At 40.5% G+C, this 14880-nt stretch overlaps 1 protein-coding gene across 14 annotated transcripts in view; it reads left to right on the plus strand.

The window, feature by feature from the left end:
* LOC139745942 (protein lap4-like) overlaps positions 1 to 14880 on the plus strand; it is a 556451-nt gene that overhangs the window by 364435 nt on the left and 177136 nt on the right. For 13 of the 14 annotated variants that reach the window (XM_071656641.1, XM_071656649.1, XM_071656646.1 and 10 more), the window contains 2 exons: positions 8530 to 8862; positions 13299 to 13460. In XM_071656641.1, coding sequence (XP_071512742.1) covers positions 8530 to 8862; positions 13299 to 13460 — 495 coding nt within the window. The remainder of the gene's footprint in view (positions 1 to 8529; positions 8863 to 13298; positions 13461 to 14880) is intronic. The other variant, XM_071656654.1, reaches the window with a different exon arrangement.

Below are 14880 nucleotides of genomic sequence, written 5' to 3' on the forward strand. Positions count from 1 at the left end.
TCTCTTCACCCCAACATTTTCTCTTCTTTTCAGAAGACCCCTACAAATCTTCACCTTCGCCTCTACACGATAATGATCAGACATCCCTCCAGTTGCACCTCTCAGCACATTAACATCCAAGTCTCTCTTTCGCACGCCTATCAATTAACACGTAATCCAATAACGCTCTCTGGCCATCTCTCGTACTTACATACATATACTTATATCTCACTTTTTAAACCAGGTATTCCCAATCACCAGTCCTTTATCAGCACATAAATCTACAAGCTCTTCACCATTTCCAGTTACAACACTGAACACCCCATGTATACCAATTATTCCCTCAACTGCCACATTACTCACCTTTGCATTCAAATCCCCCATCACTATAACCTGGTCTTGTGCATCAAAACCACTAACACACTCATTCAGCTGCTCCCAAAACACTTGCCTCTCATGATCTTTCTTCTCATGCCCAGGTGCATAAGCACCAATAATCACCCATCTCTCTCCATCAGCTTTCACTTTTACCCATATCAATCTAGAATTTACTTTCTTACACTCTATCACATACTCCCACAACTCCTGTTTCAGGAGTACTGCTACTCCTTCCCTTGCTCTTGTCCTCTCACTAACCCCTGACTGTACTGCCAAGACATTCCCAAACCACTCTTCCCCTTTACCCTTGAGCTTCGTTTCACTCAGAGCCAGAACATCCAGGTTCCTTTCCTCAAACATACTACCTATCTCTCCTTTTTTCTCATCTTGGTTACATCCACACACGTTTAGACTTCCCAATCTGAGCCTTCGAGGAGGATGAGCACTCCCCACGTGACTCCTTCTTCTGTTTCCCCTTTTAGAAAGTTAAAATACAAGGAGGGGAGGGTTTCTAGCCCCCCGCTCCTGTCCCCTTTAGTCGCCTTCTACGACACGTGAGGAATGTTTGGGAAGCATTCTTTCTCCCCTATCCCCAGGGATAATTATTATTATTATTATTTTGCAGGGAAAAAATGCAATTGAGTGGGAGATGTATAAAAGAAAGAGACAGGAGGTCAAGAGAAAGGTGCAAGAGGTGAAAAAAAGGGCAAATGAGAGTTGGGGTGAGAGAGTATCATTAAATTTTAGGGAGAATAAAAAGATGTTCTGGAAGGAGGTAAATAAAGTGCGTAAGACAAGGGAGCAAATGGGAACTTCAGTGAAGGGCGCAAATGGGGAGGTGATAACAAGTAGTGGTGATGTGAGAAGGAGATGGAGTGAGTATTTTGAAGGTTTGTTGAATGTGTTTGATGATAGAGTGGCAGATATAGGGTGTTTTGGTCGAGGTGGTGTGCAAAGTGAGAGGGTTAGGGAAAATGATTTGTTAAACAGAGAAGAGGTAGTAAAAGCTTTGCGGAAGATGAAAGCCGACAAGGCAGCAGGTTTGGATGGTATTGCAGTGGAATTTATTAAAAAAGGGGGTGACTGTATTGTTGACTGGTTGGTAAGGTTATTTAATGTATGTATGACTCATGGTGAGGTGCCTGAGGATTGGCGGAATGCGTGCATAGTGCCATTGTACAAAGGCAAAGGGGATAAGAGTGAGTGCTCAAATTATAGAGGTATAAGTTTGTTGAGTATTCCTGGTAAATTATATGGGAGGGTATTGATTGAGAGGGTGAAGGCATGTACAGAGCATCAGATTGGGGAAGAGCAGTGTGGTTTCAGAAGTGGTAGAGGATGTGTGGATCAGGTGTTTGCTTTGAAGAATGTATGTGAGAAATACTTAGAAAAGCAAATGGATTTGTATGTAGCATTTATGGATCTGGAGAAGGCATATGATAGAGTTGATAGAGATGCTCTGTGGAAGGTATTAAGAATATATGGTGTGGGAGGAAAGTTGTTAGAAGCAGTGAAAAGTTTTTATCGAGGATGTAAGGCATGTGTACGTGTAGGAAGAGAGGAAAGTGATTGGTTCTCAGTGAATGTAGGTTTGCGGCAGGGGTGTGTGATGTCTCCATGGTTGTTTAATTTGTTTATGGATGGGTTTGTTAGGGAGGTAAATGCAAGAGTTTTGGAAAGAGGGGCAAGTATGAAGTCTGTTGGGAATGAGAGAGCTTGGGAAGTGAGTCAGTTGTTGTTCGCTGATGATACAGCGCTGGTGGCTGATTCATGTGAGAAACTGCAGAAGCTGGTGACTGAGTTTGGTAAAGTGTGTAGAAGAAGAAAGTTAAGAGTAAATGTGAATAAGAGCAAGGTTATTAGGTACAGTAGGGTTGAGGGTCAAGTCAATTGTGAGGTGAGTTTGAATGGAGAAAAACTGGAGGAAGTGAAGTGTTTTAGATATCTGGGAGTGGATCTGGCAGCGGATGGAACCATGGAAGCGGAAGTGGATCATAGGGTGGGGGAGGGGGCGAAAATTCTGGGGGCCTTGAAGAATGTGTGGAAGTCGAGAACATTATCTCGGAAAGCAAAAATGGGTATGTTTGAAGGAATAGTGGTTCCAACAATGTTGTATGGTTGCGAGGCGTGGGCTATGGATAGAGTTGTGCGCAGGAGGATGGATGTGCTGGAAATGAGATGTTTGAGGACAATGTGTGGTGTGAGGTGGTTTGATCGAGTGAGTAACGTAAGGGTAAGAGAGATGTGTGGAAATAAAAAGAGCGTGGTTGAGAGAGCAGAAGAGGGTGTTTTGAAGTGGTTTGGGCACATGGAGAGAATGAGTGAGGAAAGATTGACCAAGAGGATATATGTGTCGGAGGTGGAGGGAACGAGGAGAAGAGGGAGACCAAATTGGAGGTGGAAAGATGGAGTGAAAAAGATTTTGTGTGATCGGGGCCTGAACATGCAGGAGGGTGAAAGGAGGGCAAGGAATAGAGTGAATTGGAGCGATGTGGTATACCGGGGTTGACGTGCTGTCAGTGGATTGAATCAAGGCATGTGAAGCGTCTGGGGTAAACCATGGAAAGCTGTGTAGGTATGTATATTTGCGTGTGTGGACGTATGTATATACATGTGTATGGGGGGGGTTGGGCCATTTCTTTCGTCTGTTTCCTTGCGTTACCTCGCAAACGCGGGAGACAGCGACAAAGTATAATAATATAAAAAAATAAAAATATATATTATTATTATTATTATTATTATTATTATTATTATTATTATTATTATTAATAATTACTGTTATTAATTATAGGGGAGAAAGAATACTTCCCACGCATTCCCCGCGTGCTGTAGAAGGCGACTTAAGTGGACGGGAGCCAGGGGCTAGAAACCCTCCCCTCCTTGTATTTTAACTTTCTAAAAAGGGAAACAGAAGAAGGAGTCATGCGGGGAGTGCTCATCCTTCTCGAAGGCTCACATTGGGGTGTTTAAATGTGTGTGGATGTAACCAAGGTGAGAAAATAGGAGAGATAGGTAGTATGTTTGAGGGAAGGAACCTGGATGTTTTGGCTCTGAGTGAAACGAAGCTCAAGGGTAAAGGGGAAGAGTGGTTTGGGAATGTCTTGCGAGTAAAGTCAGGGGTTAGTGAGAGGACTAGAGATGTTTGAGGAAAGGAACCTGGATGTTTTGGTTCTGAGTGAAATGAATCTCAAGGGTAAAGGGGAAGAGTGTTTGGGAATGTCTTGGGAGTAAAGTCAGGGGTTGGTGAGAGGACAAGAACAAAGGAAGGAGTAGCACTACTCCTGGAACAGGAGTTGTGGGAGAATGTGATAGAGTGTAAGAAAGTGAACTCTAGATTCATATGGGTAAGACTGAAAGTGGATGGTGAGAGATAGGTGATTATTGGTGCCTATGCACCTGGGCATGAGAAGAAAGATCATGAGAGGCAAGTGTTTTGGGAGCAGCTGAGTGAGTGTGTTAGTAGTTTTGATGCACGAGATCGGGTTATAGTGATGGGTGATTTGAATGCAAAGATGAGTAATGTGGCAGTTGAGGGAATAATTGATACACATTGGTTGTTCAGTGTTGTAAATGGAAATGGTGAAGACCTTGTAGATGTATGTGCTGAAAAAGGACTGGTGATTGGGAGTACTTGGTTTAAAAAGAGAGGGATGCATAAGTATACGTATGTAAGTAGGAGAGATGGCCAGAGAGCGTTATTGGATTACGTGTTAATTGATAGGCGTGTGAAAGAGAAACTTTTGGATGTTAATGTGCTGAGAGGTGCAACTGGAGGGATGTATGATCATTATCTTGTGGAGGTGAAGGTGAAGATTTGTAGAGGTTTTCAGAAAAGAAGAGAGAATGTTGGAGTGAAGAGAGTGGTGAGAGTAAGTGAGCTTGGGAAAGAGACTTGTGTAAGGAAGTACCAGGAGAGACTGAGTGCAGAATGGAAAAAGGTGAGAGCAAATGACATAAGGGAAGTGGGTGAGGAATGGGATATATTTAGGGAAGCAGTGATGGCTTGTGCAAAAGATGCTTGTGGCATGAGAAGCGTGGGAGGTGGGCAGATTAGAAAGGGTAGTGAGTGGTGGGATGAAGAAGTAAGATTATTAGTGAAAGAGAAGAGAGAGGCATTTGGGCAGTTTTTGCAGGGAAATAGTGCAAATGAGTGGGAGATGTATAAAAGAAAGAGGCAAGAGGTCAAGAGAAAGGTGCAAGAGGTGAAAAAGAGGGCAAATGAGAGTTGAGGTGAGAGAATATCATGAAATTTTAGGGAGGATAAAAAGATGCTTTGGAAGGAGGTAAGTAAAATGTGTAAGACAATAAAAACAAATGAGGACATCGGTAAAGGGGGCTAATGGGGAGGTAATAACAAGTAGTGGTGATGTGAGAAGGAGATGGAACAAGTATTTTGAAGGTTTGTTGAATGTGATAGATGATGGAGTGGCAGATATAGGGTGTTTTGGTCAAGGTGGTGTGCGAAGTGAGAGGGTTAGGGAGAATGATTTGGTAAACAGAGAAGAGGTAGTGAAAGCTTTGCAGAAGATGAAAGCTGGCAAGGTGGTGGGTTTGGATGGTATTGCAAAGGAATTTATTAAAAAAGGGGGTGACAGTGTTGTTGACTGGTTGGTGAGGATATTCAATGTATGTATGGCTCATGGTGAAGTGCATGAGGATTGGCAGAATGCATGCTTAGTGCCATTGTACAAAGGCAAAGGGGATAAAGGTAGTGTTCAAATTACAGAGGTATAAGTTTGTTGAGTATTCCTGGTAAATTATATGGGAGGGTATTGATTGAAAGGATGAAAGATTGTATGGAACATCAGATTGGGGAAGAGCAGTGTGGTTTCAGAAGTGGTAGAGGATGTGTGGATCAGGTGTTTTGCTTTGAAGAATTTATGTGAGAAATACTTAGAAAAACAAATGGATTTGTATGTAGCATTTATGGATCTGGAGAAGGCATATGATAGAGTTGATAGAGATGCTCTGTGGAAGGTTTTAGAAGTATATGGTGAGGGAGGTAAGTTGCTGGAAGCAGTGAAAAGATTTTATCGCGGATGTAAGGCATGTGTACGAGTAGGAAGAGAGGAAAGTGATTAGTTCCCAGTGAATGTTGGTTTGTGGCAGGGGTGTGTGATGTCTCCATGGTTGTTTGATTTGTTTATGGATGGGGTTGTTAGGGAGGTGAATGCAAGAGTTTTGGGGAGAGGGGCAAGTATGCAGTCTGTTGTGGATGAGAGAGTTTGGGAAGTCAGTCAGTTGTTGTTCGCTGATGATACAAAGCTGGTGGCTGATTTGGGTGAGAAACTGCAGAAGCTGGTGACTGAGTTTGGTAAAGTGTGTGAAAGAAGAAAGCTGAGGGTAAATGTGAATCAGAACAAGGTTATTAGGTTCAGTAGGGTTGAGGGACACGTCGGTTGGGAGGTAAGTTTGAGTGGAGAAAAACTGGAGGAAGTGAAGTGTTTTAGATATCTGGGAGTGGATTTGGCAGTGGATGGAACCATGGAAGTGGAAGTGAGTCACAAGGTGGGGGAGGGGGCAAAAGTTCTGGGAGTATTGAAAAATGTGTGGAAGGCATGAATGTTTTCTCGGAAAGCAAAAATGGGTATGTTTGAAGGAATATTGTTTCCAACAATGTTATATGGTTGCGAGGCATGGGCTATAGATAGGGTTGTGCGGAGGAGGGTGGATGTGTTGGAAATGAGATGTTTGAAGATAACATGTGATGTGAGGGGGTTTGATCGAGTAAGTAATGAAAGGGCAAGAGAGATGTGTGGTAATAAAAAGAGTATGGTTGAGAGAGCAGAAGAGGATGTATTGAAATGGTTTGGTCTCATGGAGAGAATGAGTGATGAAAGATTGACAAAGAGGGTATATGTGGCAGAGGTGGAGGGAACAAGGAGAAGTGGGAGACCAAATTGTAGGTGAAAGAATGGAGTGAAAAAGATTTTGAGCAATCGGGGCCTGAACATGCAGGAGGATGAAAGGCATGCAAGGAATAGAGTGAATTGGAACAATGTGGTATACTGGGGTCAATGTGCTCTCAGTGGATTGAACCAGGGCATGTGAAGCGTCTGGGATAAACCTTGAATAGTTTTGTGGGGCCTGGATGTGGAAAGGGAGCTGTGGTTTCAGTGCATTATACATGACAGCTAGAAACTGAGTGTGAAGGAATGTGGCCTTTGTTGTCTTTTCCTCGTGCTACCCCACGCGCGAGTGGGGGAGGGGGTTGTCATTTCATGTGTGCCAGGGTGGCAACCGGAATGAATAAAGGCAACAAGTATGAATTATGTACATGTGTATACTTATGTCTTTGTATGTATATATATGTATATGTTGAAATGTATAGGTATGTATATATGTGTGTGTGGACGTGTATGTATATATGTGTATGTGGGGTGGTTGGGCGATTCTTTTGTCTGTTTTCTTGCGCTACCTCGCTAACGCGGGAGGCAGCGACAAAGTATAATAGATACTTTCACCTTCAGTTTGGTTTCCCACTTTTCCTTGTTCCCTTCACCTCTGACACATATATCCTCTTTGTCAACCTTTCCTCACTCATTTTCTCCTTATGTCCAAATCATTTCAACCACACTCTTTGTATTACCACACATCTCCCTTACCCTTTCATTACTTACATGATTAAACTACCTCACACCTCATATTGTCCTCAAACATTTCATTTCCGACACATCCACCCTCTTCTTCACAACCCTACTTATAGCTTATGCTTCACAACCATATATTGTTGGAACTGCTATTCCTTCAAAGATTCCAATTTTTGCCCTGAGATAACATTCTCTTCTCTTTTCACACATTCTTTATCACTCACAGAACCTTCACCCCCTCCCCCACGGTTCCATTCATAGCTTGCTAAGTCCACTCCTAGATATCTAAAACACTTCACTTCTTCCCATTCTTCTCCATTCAAACTTACAACCCTAACTAAATTGTCCCTCAACCCTGCTGAACCTTATATTATAAGCTTACTCTTATTCACATTTACTCTCAGCTTTCTCCTTTTACACACTTTTCCAAACTCAGTCACCAACTTTTGCAGTTTCTCGGTCAGATCAGCCACCAGTGCTGTATCGTTGGTGAACAACTGACTCACTTCCCATGCTGTCTCATCTCCAAAACTCATGCATTTAACCTCCCCTAACCACCCCATTGATAACAAATTAAACAACCATGGTGACATCACACCCCTGCTGCATACCAACCTTCACTGGGAGCCAGTCTCTCTCCTCCCCTCCTACTCATACACATGCCTTACACCCTTGTTAAGAACTTCTCTGCTTCTAGCAGCTTACCTCCATTACCATATATTCTTAATACCTTCCTCAGAGTATAAGTATCAACCCTATCATATGCTTTTTTCAAATCCATAAATGCCATATACAAAACATAGAAAGAGGAATGCATATTAGATGTAATCTACCCTAGACCTTATTTTCAGTATCTGTTTTCTCAATTCTTATTGTTGTAAGCAGTAGTTATGCTTGATGTTCGTTTATTTGAGCTGAATTACTTATTTTGATGCTGTCATATGGTTTTACTGCTATGCTGATGAATAAATGATTACAGATTTCAAATGAACAGATTTCATTGCATTACTGTTCTCAGCTGGTCATATCTGAATTCACTAGATTGAATTGAATTCACTTGTTCAGTAAAATCACAGCATTTAAAATTTGTAATTTACCATTGGTAGTTCTGTGGACTGATTTTGACTTTGATATGTGTTTAGAATTAGTTGCCATTCTTGTTATATATGCGATTAAATTCTTAATGTGATCATGATAGACAGACATTTTGGACTACAAGTATGTCAACCTTTGTTATGATGTTTGAAGTAAGTAGTTACTCTGGACACAGGAATTATTTTTGTAGATGGAAGATCAAACAGGTGTCACCTGTCATGAAGAAAAGATGACTTATATTGTCATTAATTTGAGTAAGGAACTTTATTTTTGTTGTATCTTCATCATTATTTTCAATATTTTACAAATACTTGTTCCAATAATTATGTCTTCATATTAACTATCTTTTCTACAAAGAAAATTTGAATATTGACAGTTGATAATCCTTTAATAGTGTTCATTCTTCCTGTTGAGTACTTTTCCGGTGCTTTCATGCATTTTCTGATGATTTATAATGTAGCATTACATCCTCAATCCCTCTATACAGCCAGAGGATGCTTCTCCACTGCATGAGGAGGCGCCACCTGAAGCTTCTACAAAGCTGCAACCACCTGCCCAATCACCACCACAACCACCACAATCTTCCCTGCCACCACTTCCCCAGCCTCCACCACAATCCCAACCTTCACCAGAGCCAGTACCCAAGCCTCTGCCCTGTGACAGGGTTCCCACACCTGAGCCCAAGTGTGATTTAAGCACCACCATGAGGATTGACACCCCTGACACCGATGATGATGTGGGTCATGATAATCCTCTTATCCCACACCTCTCTGCTCCCGTTATATCCAACACACCTAAGGATAAATCTGCACCTGAAATTGTACGCATTTGATTTTGCATGCATACATGTCTAATTATTAGGAATTAGTCATGATACTATAATGGCTTATGATCATCATGCAGACTTTTGCAAAGTTTGGTAATTTGTGAATTATAGAAAATTATTTTCCATGTTTCTCTTGTCAGTATCCTTCAGAACCATTTCTCAAGTCAATCATTGGTGAGCATGGTGAAAGATTCCCTTGGTTGCATGCATGTCAATGATTTTATACTTTCTATTTACTTATTTTAATTGCATACTTGTACTGTCTGTGAAGGTATTTTACACTCATGGAGGCCATCTCTGACCATTCTCTTTTATTGTACAACTTTTTAAATATCTGTATGCTGTCTGTATGTGGACATATGGAGACAATGTGTGAGGAGAGGTTGACAAAGAGGATATATGTGTCAGGTGGAGGGAACAAGGAGAAGGGGGAGACCAAATTGGAGGTGGAAGGATGGAGTGAAAAACATTTCGAGCGATCAGGGCTTGTACATGCAGGAGGGTGAAAGGCATGCACGGAAGAGAGTGAATTGGAATGATGTGGTATACTGGGGTCAACGTGCTGTCAATGGACTGAACCAGGCATGTGAAATGTCTGGAGTAAACCATGAAAAGGTTTGTGGGGCTTGGATGTGAGTAGGGAGCTGTAGTTTCATTGCCTTACATATTCTTGGCACCACCCTGCCCAACAGGAAACATCATCACACTAGTCCATGATGATAGATATGAAGGTGAAATCACAGTTCAGTAAGAGTTCATATGATTTTATTTAACGTGATTTTTCTATACACTTGGCCTATATCTATGTTGTCTTTTCCTAGCGCTACCTCGCATGCATGCGGGGGGAAGGGGGTTGTCATTTCATGTATGGCAGGGAGGCGATGGGAATGAATGAAGGCAGCAAGTATGGATCATGTACATGTGTATATATTTATGTGTCTGTGTATGTATATATATGTATACGTTGAAATGTATAGGTATGTATATGTGTGTGTGTGGACGTGTATGTATATACATGTGTATGTGGGTGGGTTGGTCCATTCTTTCGTCTATTTCCATGCGTCACCTTGCTAATGCGGGAGACAGCGACAAAGTATAATATAGATATGATATATCTGTGTATATGAGTGTATATGCATATATGTTGATATGTATATGTATGTGTATGTACGTATGTGTGTGTGTGAGAGGATGGGTCTTTCTTAGTCTGTTTCCTGGTGCTGCCTTGCTGACGTGGGAAACAGCGATCAAGTATAATAAAATGATAATAGTAATGATAATGAAATATATAAGTGTGTGTATTCATATGTGGTCGCCATTTCGTGTCTGAGCGATTGAAGATGAATGCAAGTAAGAATACAGCAATGGTATCTGAAAGGAAACAGAGTGAATTTGTGGATTTTGCAAAACCATATAGAGTGAAAGAAGAAATTGTAGTAAATTGTGTTTTGGATATGGAGGGAGAAAGATTGGAAGAGGTGAGAGAATTTAAGTATTTAGGAGCTGTCTTGGATAAGTTTGGAAATATGGAAGGAGAGGGGAAAGAGAAATCAGTACTGGGTATGATTCATTGGCTCCCCAAATAGAATAATGAAGGGTAGAGTTGTAAATATGGAATTGCAGAGAGGATTAAGGGACAGCATAGTCCTTCCATCCCTGACTTTTGCAGGCTATGGAAGTCTGCTGTTTGAGAGGAGCAAATGGTATGACTAGATGTAATGAACAAAGAAATGAAGGGGTGTATGAGAGATGTGGTATGGCATGAAATGCAAAGGGAATGAATGGTGGAGTGGTACGGAGGGTGAAACATAATAATTTAAAGTAGTTTGGGCATGTGGAAAGAATGCAATACTGGGAGTTTACAAGAATGTATGATAGTACAGTTAAAGGGGTTGGTGTGAGAGAAAGAGGGAGAGAAAGAGTAGAAGAATGCATGGAATGGTGTATGTAAGGGAGGCACATAAGGACAGAGATAAGTGCGGGCTCATTTTGCTTGACCACCCCCTTGATGGGAATTCCCGGCTAGAACAGGCATCAGAGATATAGATTGACAGATAGATAATGATAAAAAGCAGCCATTAGTTAGGTCTTTGAAAATGGAATTGATGGGTTTACAGCAGAAATTTTGAAGGATGGTGAAGTAGCAGAAGTCAGTCCAGAAGTGGAAGGGTCCAAGGTTACTGGACTGCAGAGATAATGCTTTTTTAAGAAAAGGGAAAGGTGGTAAGGGTAAGTGTAAAGTTATAGTGTATTCAATTTGATGTTGGAGGGGAAGTAGTTAGGAGAAGTGTTAAAGAGAAGGATGAAGAAGATAAAAGAAGGCAGGGTTAGTGAAGAACATGGATTTCCTAAGAGAGTTGGAGGATGTGAAGATCAAAGTGTTATCTGTGAAGTTGTTAGGAGTAGAGAAACTAGCTAAAACAAAGTTATATGCAGCATTCATGGATCTAGGAAAGGCATATGATACAGTAGACTGGAATGTATAGTTGGATGTACTAAAGATCTAAGTGCTGGAGGAAAACTGTTTTGGCAACAAATTAGTTCTACAAATGTAGTAAAGATTGTGTAAAAGTGGATGGTATGTAAATTGAAAATGTTGAGGTAATGTGAGAGCGAGAACTGGCTGATATGATGATGTATTGGATTTCCAGCATGTATATACAGATGATGCAGCAAGAGAGATCTAAGCAAGAATGATAAGAGATGGTTAGGTGTTGTTATTGGTAAATTACAGGTGGTGGTGAATGGGTGAATTTTTCTGAACCAGGGCATGTGAAGCATCTAGAGTAAACCATGGGAATGCCTGGATGTGGATATGGAACTATGGTATCATTGCACTATACATGACAGCTAGAGAATAGATATGAGCAGATGTGGCCTTTCTTCATCTATTCATGGCACTACCTCACTAATGCTGGAAATGGCAATCAAATATGAAAAAAACATAAAGAAAGTAGGAGGTTAATGGTTATGAAAATAAGACAAAGGATTTGTGCAGAGGAGGGAGGTTAAGGTGGTAGACATTTTGATGTGATACATAATAGACTGAAAAAGTGAACTGAAGAGCAAGGTCAAGATGGGAGGGAAACTGTTGGAAAAGTGGTGTGCAAAAGTGGCACATTGAGGGGAGAAGTAAAGGAGTACCTGTCCATGGAAACTAATTGGTTCTTTGGTGGGAATTTTAAAAGCAAAGAATGTAACCATGAATGTAAAAATATACAAGGAAGCAGTTCAGTTCTGCCATCCTTAATCCATGGATGTGAAAAATAGGAATGAAATATAGGGTACAGTTCTTGGATTCTGGCTGCTGGAATGGGCTTTCAGAGTGTTCCGTGTCATATTAACATAACTGGAGTTCACCAGTTATGCCATAGCCACCCTCTTGAGGGAGTTCCCAAAGGGAATGGATGTCAGAGATGTAGGTAGATAGATAGGGATAGAATAAGTATGCATTAATCAGTGCTGAAGTCAGTGAGAGAAAGAAGGTTGGGATGTTATGTCACACAATGGGATAAGAGATGTACTATTCCTTGAAGTATTTTCATCATTCATAGGGATCCATGATGTTAGGTTGAAAGAAAACATACTGGAGTGAAGAAGAAGGCAATGTAGGAAGCACCTTGGGAGTGAAAAACAAAAAATAATTTAGTGAAACAATCCAGGAGAGAGATGGAGCATGTTAAGATGTGTATTCCCCCCACATTATGGGGAAGGCCTTGTAGGAATGAAGAGTCAGAGAAGCTGGTATATTAGGAAAAGACACAATATGAAGCTGTATGAAACCGATAAGTGAAAACAGTCAACATGAATGATTGAGCTAGGCTTACATCTTTTTAGGGTAGGGGAAAAAGAATTTTACTTTGGTATTTCTTGTGTTGTAGAAGGCGACTGAAGGGTTCAGGAGTGGCTACTTGTATTTCTTTTTTAAAAAGATGAGACAGAAAAAGGAGCTAAGTAGAGAGTGCTCATCCTCAAAGACTCAGGATGGGGTGTCTGAATATGTGTGTGGATTTTGTATGGTGTTTGCATTAGAATGTTTCTTCCTCAAGTGTTGCCTAATGCCAAAGCTACCTTGATACAAAATAAACTAGAAGAGTTTATATTATTGGATAATAAGGCCATTGATTCCTTAGTTGTCTTTATTTTGATTATTAATATAGTTTTGACTGTTATATGGTAGTTTCTCTCTCATTCATGAACTGATGCTATCACTTTTTTCTGCTTACTTGCCTTTCCTCCTTTCGCAAAGTAGAATCAGCGGCAATCAATCAGTGGCTTCATTTACACTCGTTCAGTTCTAGCTTCCATGTATAATGTCCTAAATGAGAATAGCCATCCACAATTCATCATAAATTGGTTTTTATTCAGAATTAGTTTATCTAGATATCAGAATATTAGCATTTTGTTGAACTAATAACTTTTTTCTGCAGGTAATGGATGTCGTTAGAGTAGCAGAGCAACTTACATCACATCCTTCATCCCTGAATTCTGCCATAGTCCCTTCATCCCCATTGGAAAGAAAACCCTCAGCAGAAACTAAAACCACCACTGTTGTTTTGGGCAAGCATACCCTAGCACCACAGACTAGTACAGTGAGTACAAATGAAATGTGATAGTCTTTTTTTGTACTGTAAATACATTAGTTTAATGAAGACCAAGGAGACTCATTGTTCCAACTTTCATTATTTCTGTACTGGACTGTGTGAATTAGAGAAATTTCAAGTCTCACTACACAGGCAGACTTTCAATGGAAAGCATTTGCAAGCTGAACCCCAAGAATTTCATCCAGCAGTTACTCTGTAACACAACTCATTGCATAACCAGTTAAGGGCTACCTGCATGTATCCATAGTCTTGCTTGTGCCATAACCCTTATTACTCCTCTTGATAGATAATCAGTTATTGAAACCTTTTTTCAAGTAACAAACACTTTATGATTGAACTCTTGTTGATACAGATTTTGGTGATGATATGCAGTGATGACTTGCTCAATCTCAGTATTGCAAGACTTGTTTGTTCCTTAGAAAAATGCACAGTTGTCCATATAGGAACATGGCAGATTTAGCAGATAATGTGAGCAGAAAGAAACTGCCTGATTGAGATATTCCAAAGATCCTACTTCTTCTTGTTTCAGTTTTTGTTTGTTTACCATCATTTGATGTTGTAGGCTGGAATAAACCTCAACTTGTGGTGTGTTTGGAGTAGAGCCAATATAGGAGTTAAAGTGTCCAGTTTAGTAATTAATCCCAAACCAGGAACCTCTGAATATTAGACTATTCCATAATTTGGGCTTGCTTTCTGAATATGAACCAAGTGTTTAGGGTACATTGAGGAAGAGAATAAGTGCCATTCTGAGTTACAGAATATTTGTCCTCTGTGCAGCTTTTTTATCAGAAAACTGTGCACTAATTGGTTGGCATATGACTGAGCAGTGGTGTTCCCATCAGCTTTTCTAGTATCTCTCTACCCTTTTGTGAAGTTGTATTATGATATAGAAAATTTTTCCTTTATTTAATGGTAGTGATAAGTTTAGGAGTGCAATGTTTTAGTATATTTGTTTTGTGAGAATGAAGAGCATCTTCCTCTTCCTGATGTGTGGATGAACTTCACTGTAGAAAAAAAGAAACCCTTGGCTCCAGGTATGTGAACAGTATTGTATTTAATGCTTGTTTGATGGTGCACCATTAGTGCAATAACTGGTTTTTGGTAGGCAGTTTGTATTTATATTTCAGTGTGAAAATACAAATGTAGAGGGGAGGGACATGTAGGTAACAGCAGTACAACCACATTCAGCTTGTCAGAAAGAAAGAGGTCTTGGTGAGGGAGAGTGGGGACACTAGGGATTGCTGGAGGCAGAGGATGAGCAGATGTTGGTGCCAGGCAGTCTGGTGGAGCTGATTTTATTGACTGTAAAAGCATCTACTATGCATGAAATTAAACAGTTGGTAGTTAAACAGGTTTTTACTGTTTTTATTGATTTTAGAGAGGCTTATACTCTACCCTATTCACTTAC

Source organism: Panulirus ornatus, chromosome 63 (genome assembly GCF_036320965.1).
Source record: "Panulirus ornatus isolate Po-2019 chromosome 63, ASM3632096v1, whole genome shotgun sequence".
Lineage (NCBI taxonomy): Eukaryota > Metazoa > Arthropoda > Malacostraca > Decapoda > Palinuridae > Panulirus > Panulirus ornatus.